The 9,885-nt window shown below is 39.8% G+C and overlaps 3 protein-coding genes across 4 annotated transcripts in view; 2 read left to right on the top strand and 1 right to left on the bottom strand.

Moving 5' to 3' along the window:
• LOC113685346 (uncharacterized) overlaps nucleotides 1-2,332 on the top strand; it is a 4,275-nt gene extending 1,943 nt beyond the window's left edge. The window contains exons 2-3 of one of the 2 annotated variants that reach the window (XM_027202844.2): nucleotides 364-677; nucleotides 1,125-2,332. In XM_027202844.2, coding sequence (XP_027058645.2) covers nucleotides 364-677; nucleotides 1,125-1,341 — 531 coding nt within the window. In that variant the 3' untranslated portion in view covers nucleotides 1,342-2,332. The remainder of the gene's footprint in view (nucleotides 1-363; nucleotides 678-1,124) is intronic. The other variant, XM_027202846.2, reaches the window with a different exon arrangement.
• LOC113685345 (inter-alpha-trypsin inhibitor heavy chain H4) lies at nucleotides 2,245-6,344 on the top strand. Its single transcript, XM_027202843.2, has 2 exons — nucleotides 2,245-3,506; nucleotides 4,149-6,344. The coding sequence occupies exons 1-2, from the start codon at nucleotides 2,734-2,736 to the stop codon at nucleotides 5,413-5,415; spliced, it is 2,040 nt and encodes a 679-aa protein (XP_027058644.2). The 5' UTR covers nucleotides 2,245-2,733; the 3' UTR covers nucleotides 5,416-6,344.
• LOC113685347 (uncharacterized) lies at nucleotides 5,892-9,660 on the bottom strand. The gene is made up of 3 exons (XM_027202847.2): nucleotides 8,017-9,660; nucleotides 6,875-7,200; nucleotides 5,892-6,313 (listed from the first exon to the last, which is right to left on the bottom strand). Exons 1-3 carry the CDS (start codon nucleotides 9,157-9,159, stop codon nucleotides 6,157-6,159), a joined length of 1,626 nt encoding a protein of 541 aa, XP_027058648.2. The 5' UTR covers nucleotides 9,160-9,660; the 3' UTR covers nucleotides 5,892-6,156.
• Between the last annotated feature and the right edge of the window lie 225 nt (nucleotides 9,661-9,885).

Raw genomic sequence — 9,885 nt, 5'->3', positions numbered from 1 at the left:
TTATGCGGCCGTTCCCCAAAAAGACTGGAAACAACCAAATTGAAGGATTTGATTGGCTGAAATCGAGATTGGCCACGGTCTAGATTTTCCCGTCCAGCCCGAAATCTAGACAGGTACAGACTAATTGTATCATTTTTCAACAATTTAAGCAAACGTTCGCAAACTTAAATCCAGCGAAAGAAGTTATGAGCATAGAAAGAAGTCAAAATTGCAAAGTTTCTAAAGCGCGGTTTCAAGCGAGGTTTCCAGGTGTAAGTACGTTCAATTCGAAAACAAAATCAAGTCAGTACTTCCGCATCACCATCAGTCATCAGCAGACACAGTTTTATGCTTCGTAATTAACATTTCTTCTTTTTTCCATAGGTTTGTCTTTTAGGCGCAGTTGGTTTTGTTTGCTGGATGTTGGAGGCCGCCATCTTTTCCTTTTGGGCTTCTCCTGAATCAGAAGTCCCGCTCCACCGATCATGCATTCTTTGGGAAGCCTTAAAATATTTCGTGCGCAGTTTAACGACAACATTTCTCATTTTCTTATTTATAAATATAGACGCCCGCACTTTTTCATACCAGACGAGCAGCAAAAATCACTTTCTTGTACCTGCTGTGATGTTGGGAGTTTTCTCTATGTTCGGCGAGGGCTTGATTGATCAGAAAGTTGGACCACTGGATCAACTCCTAAGGTTCGCAACGGCCTCCCTTTCTACCATTAAGAAGATTATAGTAGCAAAGATAACAACAGATCTTTAAAAAATCAAGAGGCCGCCTTATGGTCGTGTGGGGTTCAAATGAACGAAAAATAGCGTCCAATTAATTGAATGTTAAATTTAGCGTTTTACTCTTAATGATAATCTCACTCCACTGTCGTTGTCATCGCAAAGTCTCCCTCTTGAAACAGAATTGACGCGCTTACACATTGGCCATGTTACAATGTTATTAACGAATCTTTTGAAATACTCCTTAAATTTCGAGACAGAGCAGCACAGAAACTCCTTATGACATTCTGTAACCTATTTCGAGAGTGATTAACCAGGCGGAGGACTGGAGTGAAAGTGTAAAGTGTTTAACACAGAAATACTTATCAGCGATGTTTTTTTGATAATTTAACCCTGAACGTATTTCCTTCTTAGGAGTACAATCAAGAATGACAGCCTGAGAATTCTGATTGAGGCAGGTCCGCCACTGTACCTTGGGTTCCTTATTCACGTGTTTCTCTATTTCATAATTATAGCAGGTCCAGATAACAGGGATAACGTAGCGATACATCGGGAAACAAGAGAGCATCAGCCTCTCTTGACCAGCTCATCCAACCTTCCCGTTGACGATAATCCTGATGGCGCTCACTAATATGGCTTTAAATGCTTCCGTATTACGACCATCCTGGTAGCACATCAAATAAGCGGTCATCTTGGTTTATGGGGCATTAGCAACATGAAGTTCGTCTTGTTATCAAAAGCAATGGTTATGTTCATGTTACCTTTCTTGGGAGGTCGTAGAAATGATTTTAAATGGACAGCAGAATAGGTAATACTAGATGAGGTAGGAGATCGAACAAGTAACTCTATTGAGTTTTTGCGGTAGCGAGAGATTCTAGCAGCGACATTTCTTTTTAGTCGTTACAAAAGCTTCTGTAAAGGTATACTTATCATACAACACAGACTGGTAAAATAAGCTCATTAAGTACATATTTCAACTATTACATATTGCAAGTATTATCTCTTTGGAGATAACAAGCAAGTGAGGAACTACATTCCAAAAAAAAAGTGAAAAAAAGGGAGTGAACGTAGATAGTAGGTTTTCGTTATAAGGTACATTAGGAACTAATTAGAAAAGAGATTTCCAAATCTTGCTATATCGAGCATTCCACTAGTAATACGCAGCGACAATATCGACATGCAAACCGATTTTAATGGAAAATTACTTTTAAAACCTAAGATTGAAAACAGAATTCAAGAAATACATATAGTGCGAAACGAGAAACAGGAACCAAGGACAATGGCTTGTGGTTCCACAGGTAGTTACAATTTCCAGATATGAGCAAACATAGTCATATTGATGCAAGTTGACCAATATTTCTTGACTTAACTTCCTCTTCAAAAAGATAGAAAATTTTAATTAATTCTATAACTGGCCATGGACTCATTGTTATTCTGTATTCAACTTGCATTCACTCTCGCGGTTCTGCATGGTCATATTTTATAAATTGTGCAGTTTATGCAATGTTATCGGCTCTCCCATTCTAATTTGCAAGGTTCCCTCGGTAACTGGGAAATGACTGTTATGCTTCAATATTCATTTAAAACATCGGAGAAGTTATTTAATAAAGTATCGTATGAGGGTCCGGTAGCGAATTTTTTTTTTTTTTTTTTTTTTTTAACGAAAGGTTTTTTCGCTGGTTTTTTAAACTACCCTTTCCAAATCCTTTTGTCACTATCGGGAAAAAGTTCCAGTAAGCTTTTCGTTCTCGAAAACATTCATTGCTTATTTTTTATCGATATAACGGTTGATAAACGTGAAGCTCAGGAATTTGCGCTTTTCCGACGATAACTAATAGATTTATTCAAATATCGACTCACAGACATAACATGACCCCACGCGTCATCTTCATTATTTGGTTGGTGTGTTCCGTTGACCAATACTAATTCTTTGTGGACGTGACCGGAAGCACGGAGTATTTGCATTTTGAAGTGAAGTCGATTCCGTGACGGACTGCCGAATGCCCAAGGACAAATTGAGAAGATGACTTTGTACATCGTCCTCCTCGGTGTTCTCCTCGGGTTAGTGCAGAATTCAAACACAAAAGTTTTCACGGCAGACCTCGACAAACGCTTGAATCGAGAACGTAGGGATATACACAATGCAGAGTTGATTCCTTTAAGTTTGCTTATAACATCGAAAATATCTTCACGCTTTGCGAACACGCTTGTAACAAGTAAGTTGCAAAACAAATCTCCCAACAATCGTGAGGCTAAGTTTGTCGTCCACCTCCCGGAAACAGCTTTTATCTCCAACTTCTCGATGGTAGTGAATGGAAAACATTTCATTGCGCGTGTGAAGGAAAAGAACGTAGCGAAAACGGAATACGAGAAAGCCAAGAACAACAGCCTAAACACAGGCCTTGTGAGTTCCACTAAATCTCAACAGGCTTTGCGAGGAATGGACGTGTTTGAAATTGCAATTAATGTAGCGCCAAACAGTACTGCTGTGTTTCATCTTAACTATCAACAGTTGCTTATAAGGCGAAAAGGATTCTACGAAGAAACAATCAGCATTCGTCCAAAACAGATTGTTCCCGTTTTAAATGTTAATGTCGACATCGAAGAACCGCAAGACTTGTCTCTCGTAGAGGTCATGAAAATTCGCAAAGATCCAAGCGATGTACTGGAGAAGGGAAATCCATCAACAGTGGTGACTCAAACATCGCCGACGTCGGCGCGTATAACATACAGTCCAAGTGAAACCGAACAGAGACAACATGGAAATGCGGGGGTTGATGGCGATTTCATTATACGGTAAGAAATTTCGTTGTAATTCGATTTTATCGAATTCTGTAGACTTATTACTCGTAATCTATTTTTAGGACCTTCATAATGTCAGTTTTTCCCGTTTTCTCTGAATTCCTTCAGAAACCAAAGATTTGACAGTTGCAGACCTATTCAGCAATTGAAATCTTGTATTGGTTTTTTTAAAACAGAAGATGGAACTTTCATTGAAACTGCTTCTTTAGACGACACGCTTTGCATCGTTTCATTCAGAAGGTTTACGAGGAAATGATTCAAGGAGGCGAGCAGCGCAACAAGATCGAACAAAATTATGCTTTTGTACCCAATGAAAACGATTCGGGGCAATTTTTTGCGGTTGCTTCATAGAGCACAAGCATCGTCATTCTCCCCTCAAACCCTTTAACTCCTAAGAGTGAAAAGCATCTAATTTCTCCATACAATATAACCAATGAATCAAACATAAAGGTAGCAAGAATAAAGGAAATGATCACCAGCTAAAGGAACTCGTGATGTTAAACAAATTCTCCGGCTTGTCAGCACCTTAGAAAATGTGTAGGGAACAGTATGGAAAATATGCATACTGCATTATAGTTATCATAATAATTGTTACAGTTGTTTGTCAGCGACCTTTGTTTTCTTTCCTCATGGCAGGTACAACGTTCATCACAAAAATAACGCCGGAGTAATCCAAGTGCTTGACTCCTTTTTCGTTCAGTATTTCTCTCCCAGTGGTTTAAATCCATTGCCAAAAAACGTGGTCTTCGTCATCGACATCAGTGGTTCAATGGAAGGTCAAAAGATTGAGCAAACGCGCCAAGCCATGTTAGCTATCCTCGACCAGCTTCGCGCAGACGATTCATTTAACATCGTCCTATTTAATGGTGATACGGTAAAGTGGAGACCTTCAACCTCGCTCGCAACTAGTGACAATATTCAAGCTGGTAAAAACTTTGTCGAACAAAACGTGAACGCAGGAGGCAGGACCAACATCAACGAAGCTCTTCTTTTGGCTCTAAACCTCCTTGATATAGCTCGTCAGGGGGATTCGTTCGCTGCAGGCAATTTTCCGATTGTACTGTTTCTTACAGATGGTGAGCCAACCGAGGGGGTTGTCGACGGTCAGCAGATCCGTGCTAACATTCTTAAGGCGAATACGTTAAAAGCTTCCATATTTTCTCTAGGATTTGGCTTTAACCTAAATATGAATTTGCTTACTGCGCTATCAGCCGAAAATGGAGGTAAAGCTCGTCGAATCTATCTAGCTAAGGACGCTGCGAGTCAACTAGAAGGATTTTTTGACGAGATCAGCACGCCTCTGTTGGTGCGAGTTCGATTCGAGTATCCTCAGGACATGGTAGATAACACACAAGTCACAGCTACAGAATTTTCCCAGTATAACGATGGATCGGAGCTTGTTGTGTCTGGAAAGCTTAAGGAAGGACTCAGTGATTCAAGGCTGATGCCTGTTAATATTCGGGGTATCTCTAGCATCAAACCCGTCTTTTATACTCTGACACACACTCTCCAAAACCTAACCGTCTCACCAGATGAGGTGTTAGTCAAAGACTTTCCTGAGAGGCTGTGGGCTTACATGAAAATTAAGGAGCTGTTACTCGATCTCCTGATAACGGAAAATTTAGAGGAAAAGGCTCGGCTGAAATCAGAAGCGCTGAATATTTCATTGAAGTACAACTTCGTTACGCCGCTCACATCCTTCGTAGTTGTTGAGTCAGATTCATTTTTAAAAGATGAGAACTCTCATGTACAAGGTGGATCGGTTTTCAACGGTAAAGGAGTCAACTCGTACGACTCACGCGCATCAGCTGCATGCAAACCTCCGTCCGTTGAGTTGTTAATTTTTGTTATGACCTTGTTTTTAGCGCGATATTCGTTCGTAAGTCTTCACTGCATAGCATAACATGGAGATTATTTTATTTATAGCATAACAAGGAGATTACTTATTTTCAATGCTGCTTGCGTAGTGTTCGTTACTGCGAAGATCCCTTTCATGTTCATTTCTTCATCTGCAGTTCATACTTTCGATTTTCACATATTCACAATCATTTATGACTTCTGATGTTGTTACAGCTTTTATTGTGCAGCTTTGAGCGTATGCTCTTTATTTTAATAATAGAACTGATGAAACTGCATTACGCAAGTTGAGCGTAAGCGTCGAAAACGTTAACCATTGATAATAATGAACACATACTTCTAGTATCCTTATATAAAATGCGACGAACTCACTGACTGTTATCCCTTCACTGATTTGTGCTTCCTAATGATCGATAGAAAGAAGGAGTAGATGAAAGCTTTATTTACTGCCATCCCTAAGTGTATTTAAACTATTAACACTTAAAAAAAAAAAACTATTAACACTCCGTGGCTACCACATGCGGCAATTTTTCAATTTTTAATTAGGCCAGCCTCTAAACCAGGCCTTAACAGCAAAGTCTTTCCTCTACGCATAACGATCCATAATTGTCACTTTCAGGCTCAGGATGCATCAAGGCTCCAAAACTAGAACAAGCAATGAATAAAACAATATTTGGCCTTGCAACCAATACAGATGCAGCTTTCATCTCACATCTTGTTAGCTTCGGAAACAAAGGTGATATGATTTCTAACTCAGTAGTTGATCGCATAAGTTCAGCCTCTACTGTTAATCTAATGGAATATGTAAGATTGGCCCTAGTACGCAGTACCGAAGTCCTTTTGCAAGTACCATAAAGTAGAGAGCAACATGAATAAGAAATCCCAGGTACATTGGCGGACCTGCCTCAAAGAGGAATACCAGGGTTTGATCTTGTATTTCACACCTGAGGAAATAAAATTTTTAGAAAAAACAAAGCTTAGAAGTAAATTTCCATGACTAACTACCACTACAAGGCAAACCTACAAAGGGGGTGCTTTTCCTAACCACATCTGGAGAATTATTTCCTAAAGGACTCCTATAAGGAGACAAATGCAGGGTAACCTATTTTAAATGAAAATGCTTGAGACCTAAAACCAAGGCTGATAAACTTTGCATCATTCATCAGCTCACCTCATCATGTGTTCCAAAAGCATTTCAGTGTTCAAGAACTTAGAACTTGCCATTCAATTTCAAACAGTGAAGAAAGTTTACAACATCGCGCAGAGTGCCGCGAAATATCCGGGACTTATTTAGACTTACCGGCGGTAAATTTGAAAATGAATTGGCGGAGCGCGCGCCAAAGAATAGAGAAAATGGCCGGAAGACGGCAGGATGTATAACTTGCATTGCATGCGTAATATTGAAAATAAATGTATATTTATCTTTAGCGAGAAACCAAATGCTTTCAGGTACACTTTTGAATGAAAACGAACTCCCATGCTAAGAATATAATTGTTCGGCTTACCCAAGATATTGGTGTACCCATCCAGCCTTCTGGTCAATTAAGCCTTCGATAAACATGGATATTACCCCAAACATCACAATAGGTACTAAAGTAAAGTTTCCACTTTTGGTCGGGTTATTCGAGGGAAAAGCTCGAACGTTTATTTTCATGAACAAGAAAATGATAAATGCTGTTGTTACACTGCGTACAGCAAACTTTGCAGCAGTCCAAGGAATGTACTGGGGTTTCGCATCCTGAATGCCGCTTCTGTTTTTTACTGCCCAAAAACAAGCAATGGCCGCCTCCATAAGCCAGCATGTAAATCCCACAGCACCCAAGCAACAAACCTATGGATGAAAAAAGTAATAATTTATATTAATTAAAAGTTATGATACCGACAGCGATAATGACGATGATTGTGACTACTATGACAACTTGTAAGCGGTAAACGAATTATTAGTCTACCTTCTGGTATTTTCGAAGAGTCCATTAGACAGTTCAAGTTGTCCGCTTCCAGAAAAATAGCACAAGTCTCGTTCTTCAATTTACTCGGGAGCCGCAGCACCGAGGGGAATTAAAGAACCGTACTGGAAGATTATTTCGCGCACCTTGACACGAACATTACTAGTAGATATCATGAATGGATATCGACCTTAACGGTCGAACGTGTGGAAACGTGAAGAGTCTGAATGTAGATGGTGAATATGATACAAAGCTCTGTAAATAATCCCATGCAGGACTAAACTGGTCTTGCGTGCTCTATAAAGCTTCAAGCAGCAGAGCCGAAAAATTGAGGGCCTGGGGCTGCAAGAGGGTTAAGACGGGAAATATTGGGAAAACCTACGCGACTTCATATCTATCGAGTGCAGATGCGTTAATTATCCTTGGGCTGCAAATGATTAAAAAAAGTGAAATGGCTAAGGAAATCTGGTCGTTTTCTAGAGCTCTCCTGGAAGCATCAATCGTATCCTGAGTAGGCTGTGTGGGTAGGAAAAGGTTGTTAAGTCAGATGGGCTCAGGATCGGGGTCATTTACAGAAGTTTCTTTGAAATCTTCCTCTTTTAAATTTTTTACGAAACTGGCTTCGTGTACTGCATCCAAATAGAGGCTTAAAGGAGGCTAAAATAATTACTTGAGATAAAGCTTACATTGCCAAGACTAACCATGATTTTGATTCCTTGTGATTCTCTGTGTTGAATGGGATCAGCATCCAAGTTGTTATTGAACAGGAGACACCCTCCACAAATGACAATTACCAAGTTGACGGTAATAACAAGTGTATTGACCCTTGCATCCAGATGGAAAGCACGAGCATCATGTAATGCACAGAATATGGGAACAATGAGGCATACACAGCCAACACTATATCCAAAACATGTTCTTAGTCCAACATCTTGGTTATTTCCTCCATAATTATTCTCTTCAGCTGGGCCGTCTTGATTTTGAACTTCCGCCGAATGTTCAAGGAATAGTAATGAACACAATAAGCGATAATCTATGATCAATGCTTGGTACAAAACTGTCACAAAATTGAACCAGCCATCGAGTTCTTTCGTGATTCCACTCAAACGAACGTCTCTTTCTACGTTTACTTGTGAGTCTATCCACTCGATGAAGTTAAAAAAAGACAATAATCTAAAATAAAATCGGGCTTTCTCTTCGGAGTCTCGGCGTATTCTTGTTTTGCGCAGACATAGATAGAAAAGAGCTTGGAAAATCTTTTGAGCAAGGAATAGAGACTTTTCAGTCTTGAGCAAGAGCCATTCAAGATGTGTCAAGGATTCATTTATTTCGTCTGTTGATATAGAATTAAAAGTCGCGATAAGAAGTACGATCTCAATGCCAACCAGAGGAACTGTTATTATGGAAACCACCAAGCCCATCGAGGGCTGTTGTCTTCCCAAAGTTGGTCGATTTTCCCCCGGAGGAAGTTCTCTGGAGAACAGAGTGACGCCAAAGAACAAAAATATAATTCCAATGAGAGGTACCGTGAAAAGCCGGAAGTTCAATGCTACATAGAGATTGTTTCTAGTTGTGATTACATTTATACAGGCAAATAAACCCCCCACAAAAAATACGAAAAGTGTTCCATGTGAAGAAGAAATTCTGACAAAGCGCTCGATACAAATGACGAGAATGCCCTGGAAGAACATCACCAAATAGAAAACCGCAGCAAAACTTGCGGAGATGACTTGAGATGCCATTGCTACCGAGTTCTTGTCGCTTTCGGTGACATAACCACACACATTGAGCTTCCTCGATGTTAATTCTGTTCCTTGAGCAATACTGACAAGCGGGAAAGACATTTTGACTTGACAAGTTTTTCAGATCAAGTTTTTCTAGACTTCACTAGTATACACAAGATTCAAAGAATCCTTCACTTCTCTCTTTGCTAGTTGGTTCGGAGAATTGGATGTGGTGAGTCTTTCCCTCGTTACTCCTGGTCCTAGAATCAAATTAAGTATTCTGAAATTGCTTCTCTCCAGTCGTTAGCCCCTAAAAGAAAGGCTAAAGATATAAGAAGCCAATCAGAGATTAAATGACGTGTTTGTGGAAGGAGCGTTTCCTCAAATTATTATACGGACGATGTTGTTTTACCAAGAATTAAAACATTCGTAGAAGTAATGCGACTACTTCATCCGGGAATCGAGTGGCTAATTTTTGGTATGTAACACAACGATGTCACGATTTCCGCCTTTTCAAACTTTGCTGAATTCGACTGAATGAACTTGGTGTGTTCGTTGTTTAGAATAATAGACGCCGCAAGACTTATTACGGTGAGCGACGAAGATGAAAATGCATTTTCCGAACACCATGAGAACAAAAACACCATAAAGAAAACGCTGTATGATCTAAAAATTTTCAAGGAATTCTTTGTGTGTTAACCTTTTTAACTCATGCAAACGAGTTTTGGATCCATATCAGTATCTGGGAAACGGACCACCTACCCCTTCCCTAACCCAAAATTAACCCTAACTTGTCATCAATTGACTGTTGTTGGGTTAGGGGAGGGGTAAGTGGGCAGTTGCCCA

This window comes from Pocillopora damicornis, chromosome 3 (assembly GCF_964200805.1).
Source record: "Pocillopora damicornis chromosome 3, jaPocDami1.2, whole genome shotgun sequence".
Lineage (NCBI taxonomy): Eukaryota > Metazoa > Cnidaria > Anthozoa > Scleractinia > Pocilloporidae > Pocillopora > Pocillopora damicornis.
Note: the sequence above shows the minus strand (reverse complement) of the source record. Positions and strands in the feature narration are given on the sequence as shown.

Bases quoted from the DNA above. Each gene is read 5' to 3' on its own strand.
- LOC113685345 (XM_027202843.2), top strand. From the start codon at position 2,734: ATGACTTTGTACATCGTCCTCCTCGGTGTTCTCCTCGGGTTAGTGCAG. The intron at 3,507-4,148 runs GTAAGAAATTTC...TCCTCATGGCAG, and splicing joins GATGGCGATTTCATTATACG to GTACAACGTTCATCACAAAA.
- LOC113685347 (XM_027202847.2), bottom strand. From the start codon at position 9,159: ATGTCTTTCCCGCTTGTCAGTATTGCTCAAGGAACAGAATTAACATCG. The intron at 7,201-8,016 runs GTTAGTCTTGGC...TTTCATCCATAG, and splicing joins CACAAGGAATCAAAATCATG to GTTTGTTGCTTGGGTGCTGT. The intron at 6,314-6,874 runs GTAAGCCGAACA...TTATTTCCTCAG, and splicing joins TGGGTACACCAATATCTTGG to GTGTGAAATACAAGATCAAA.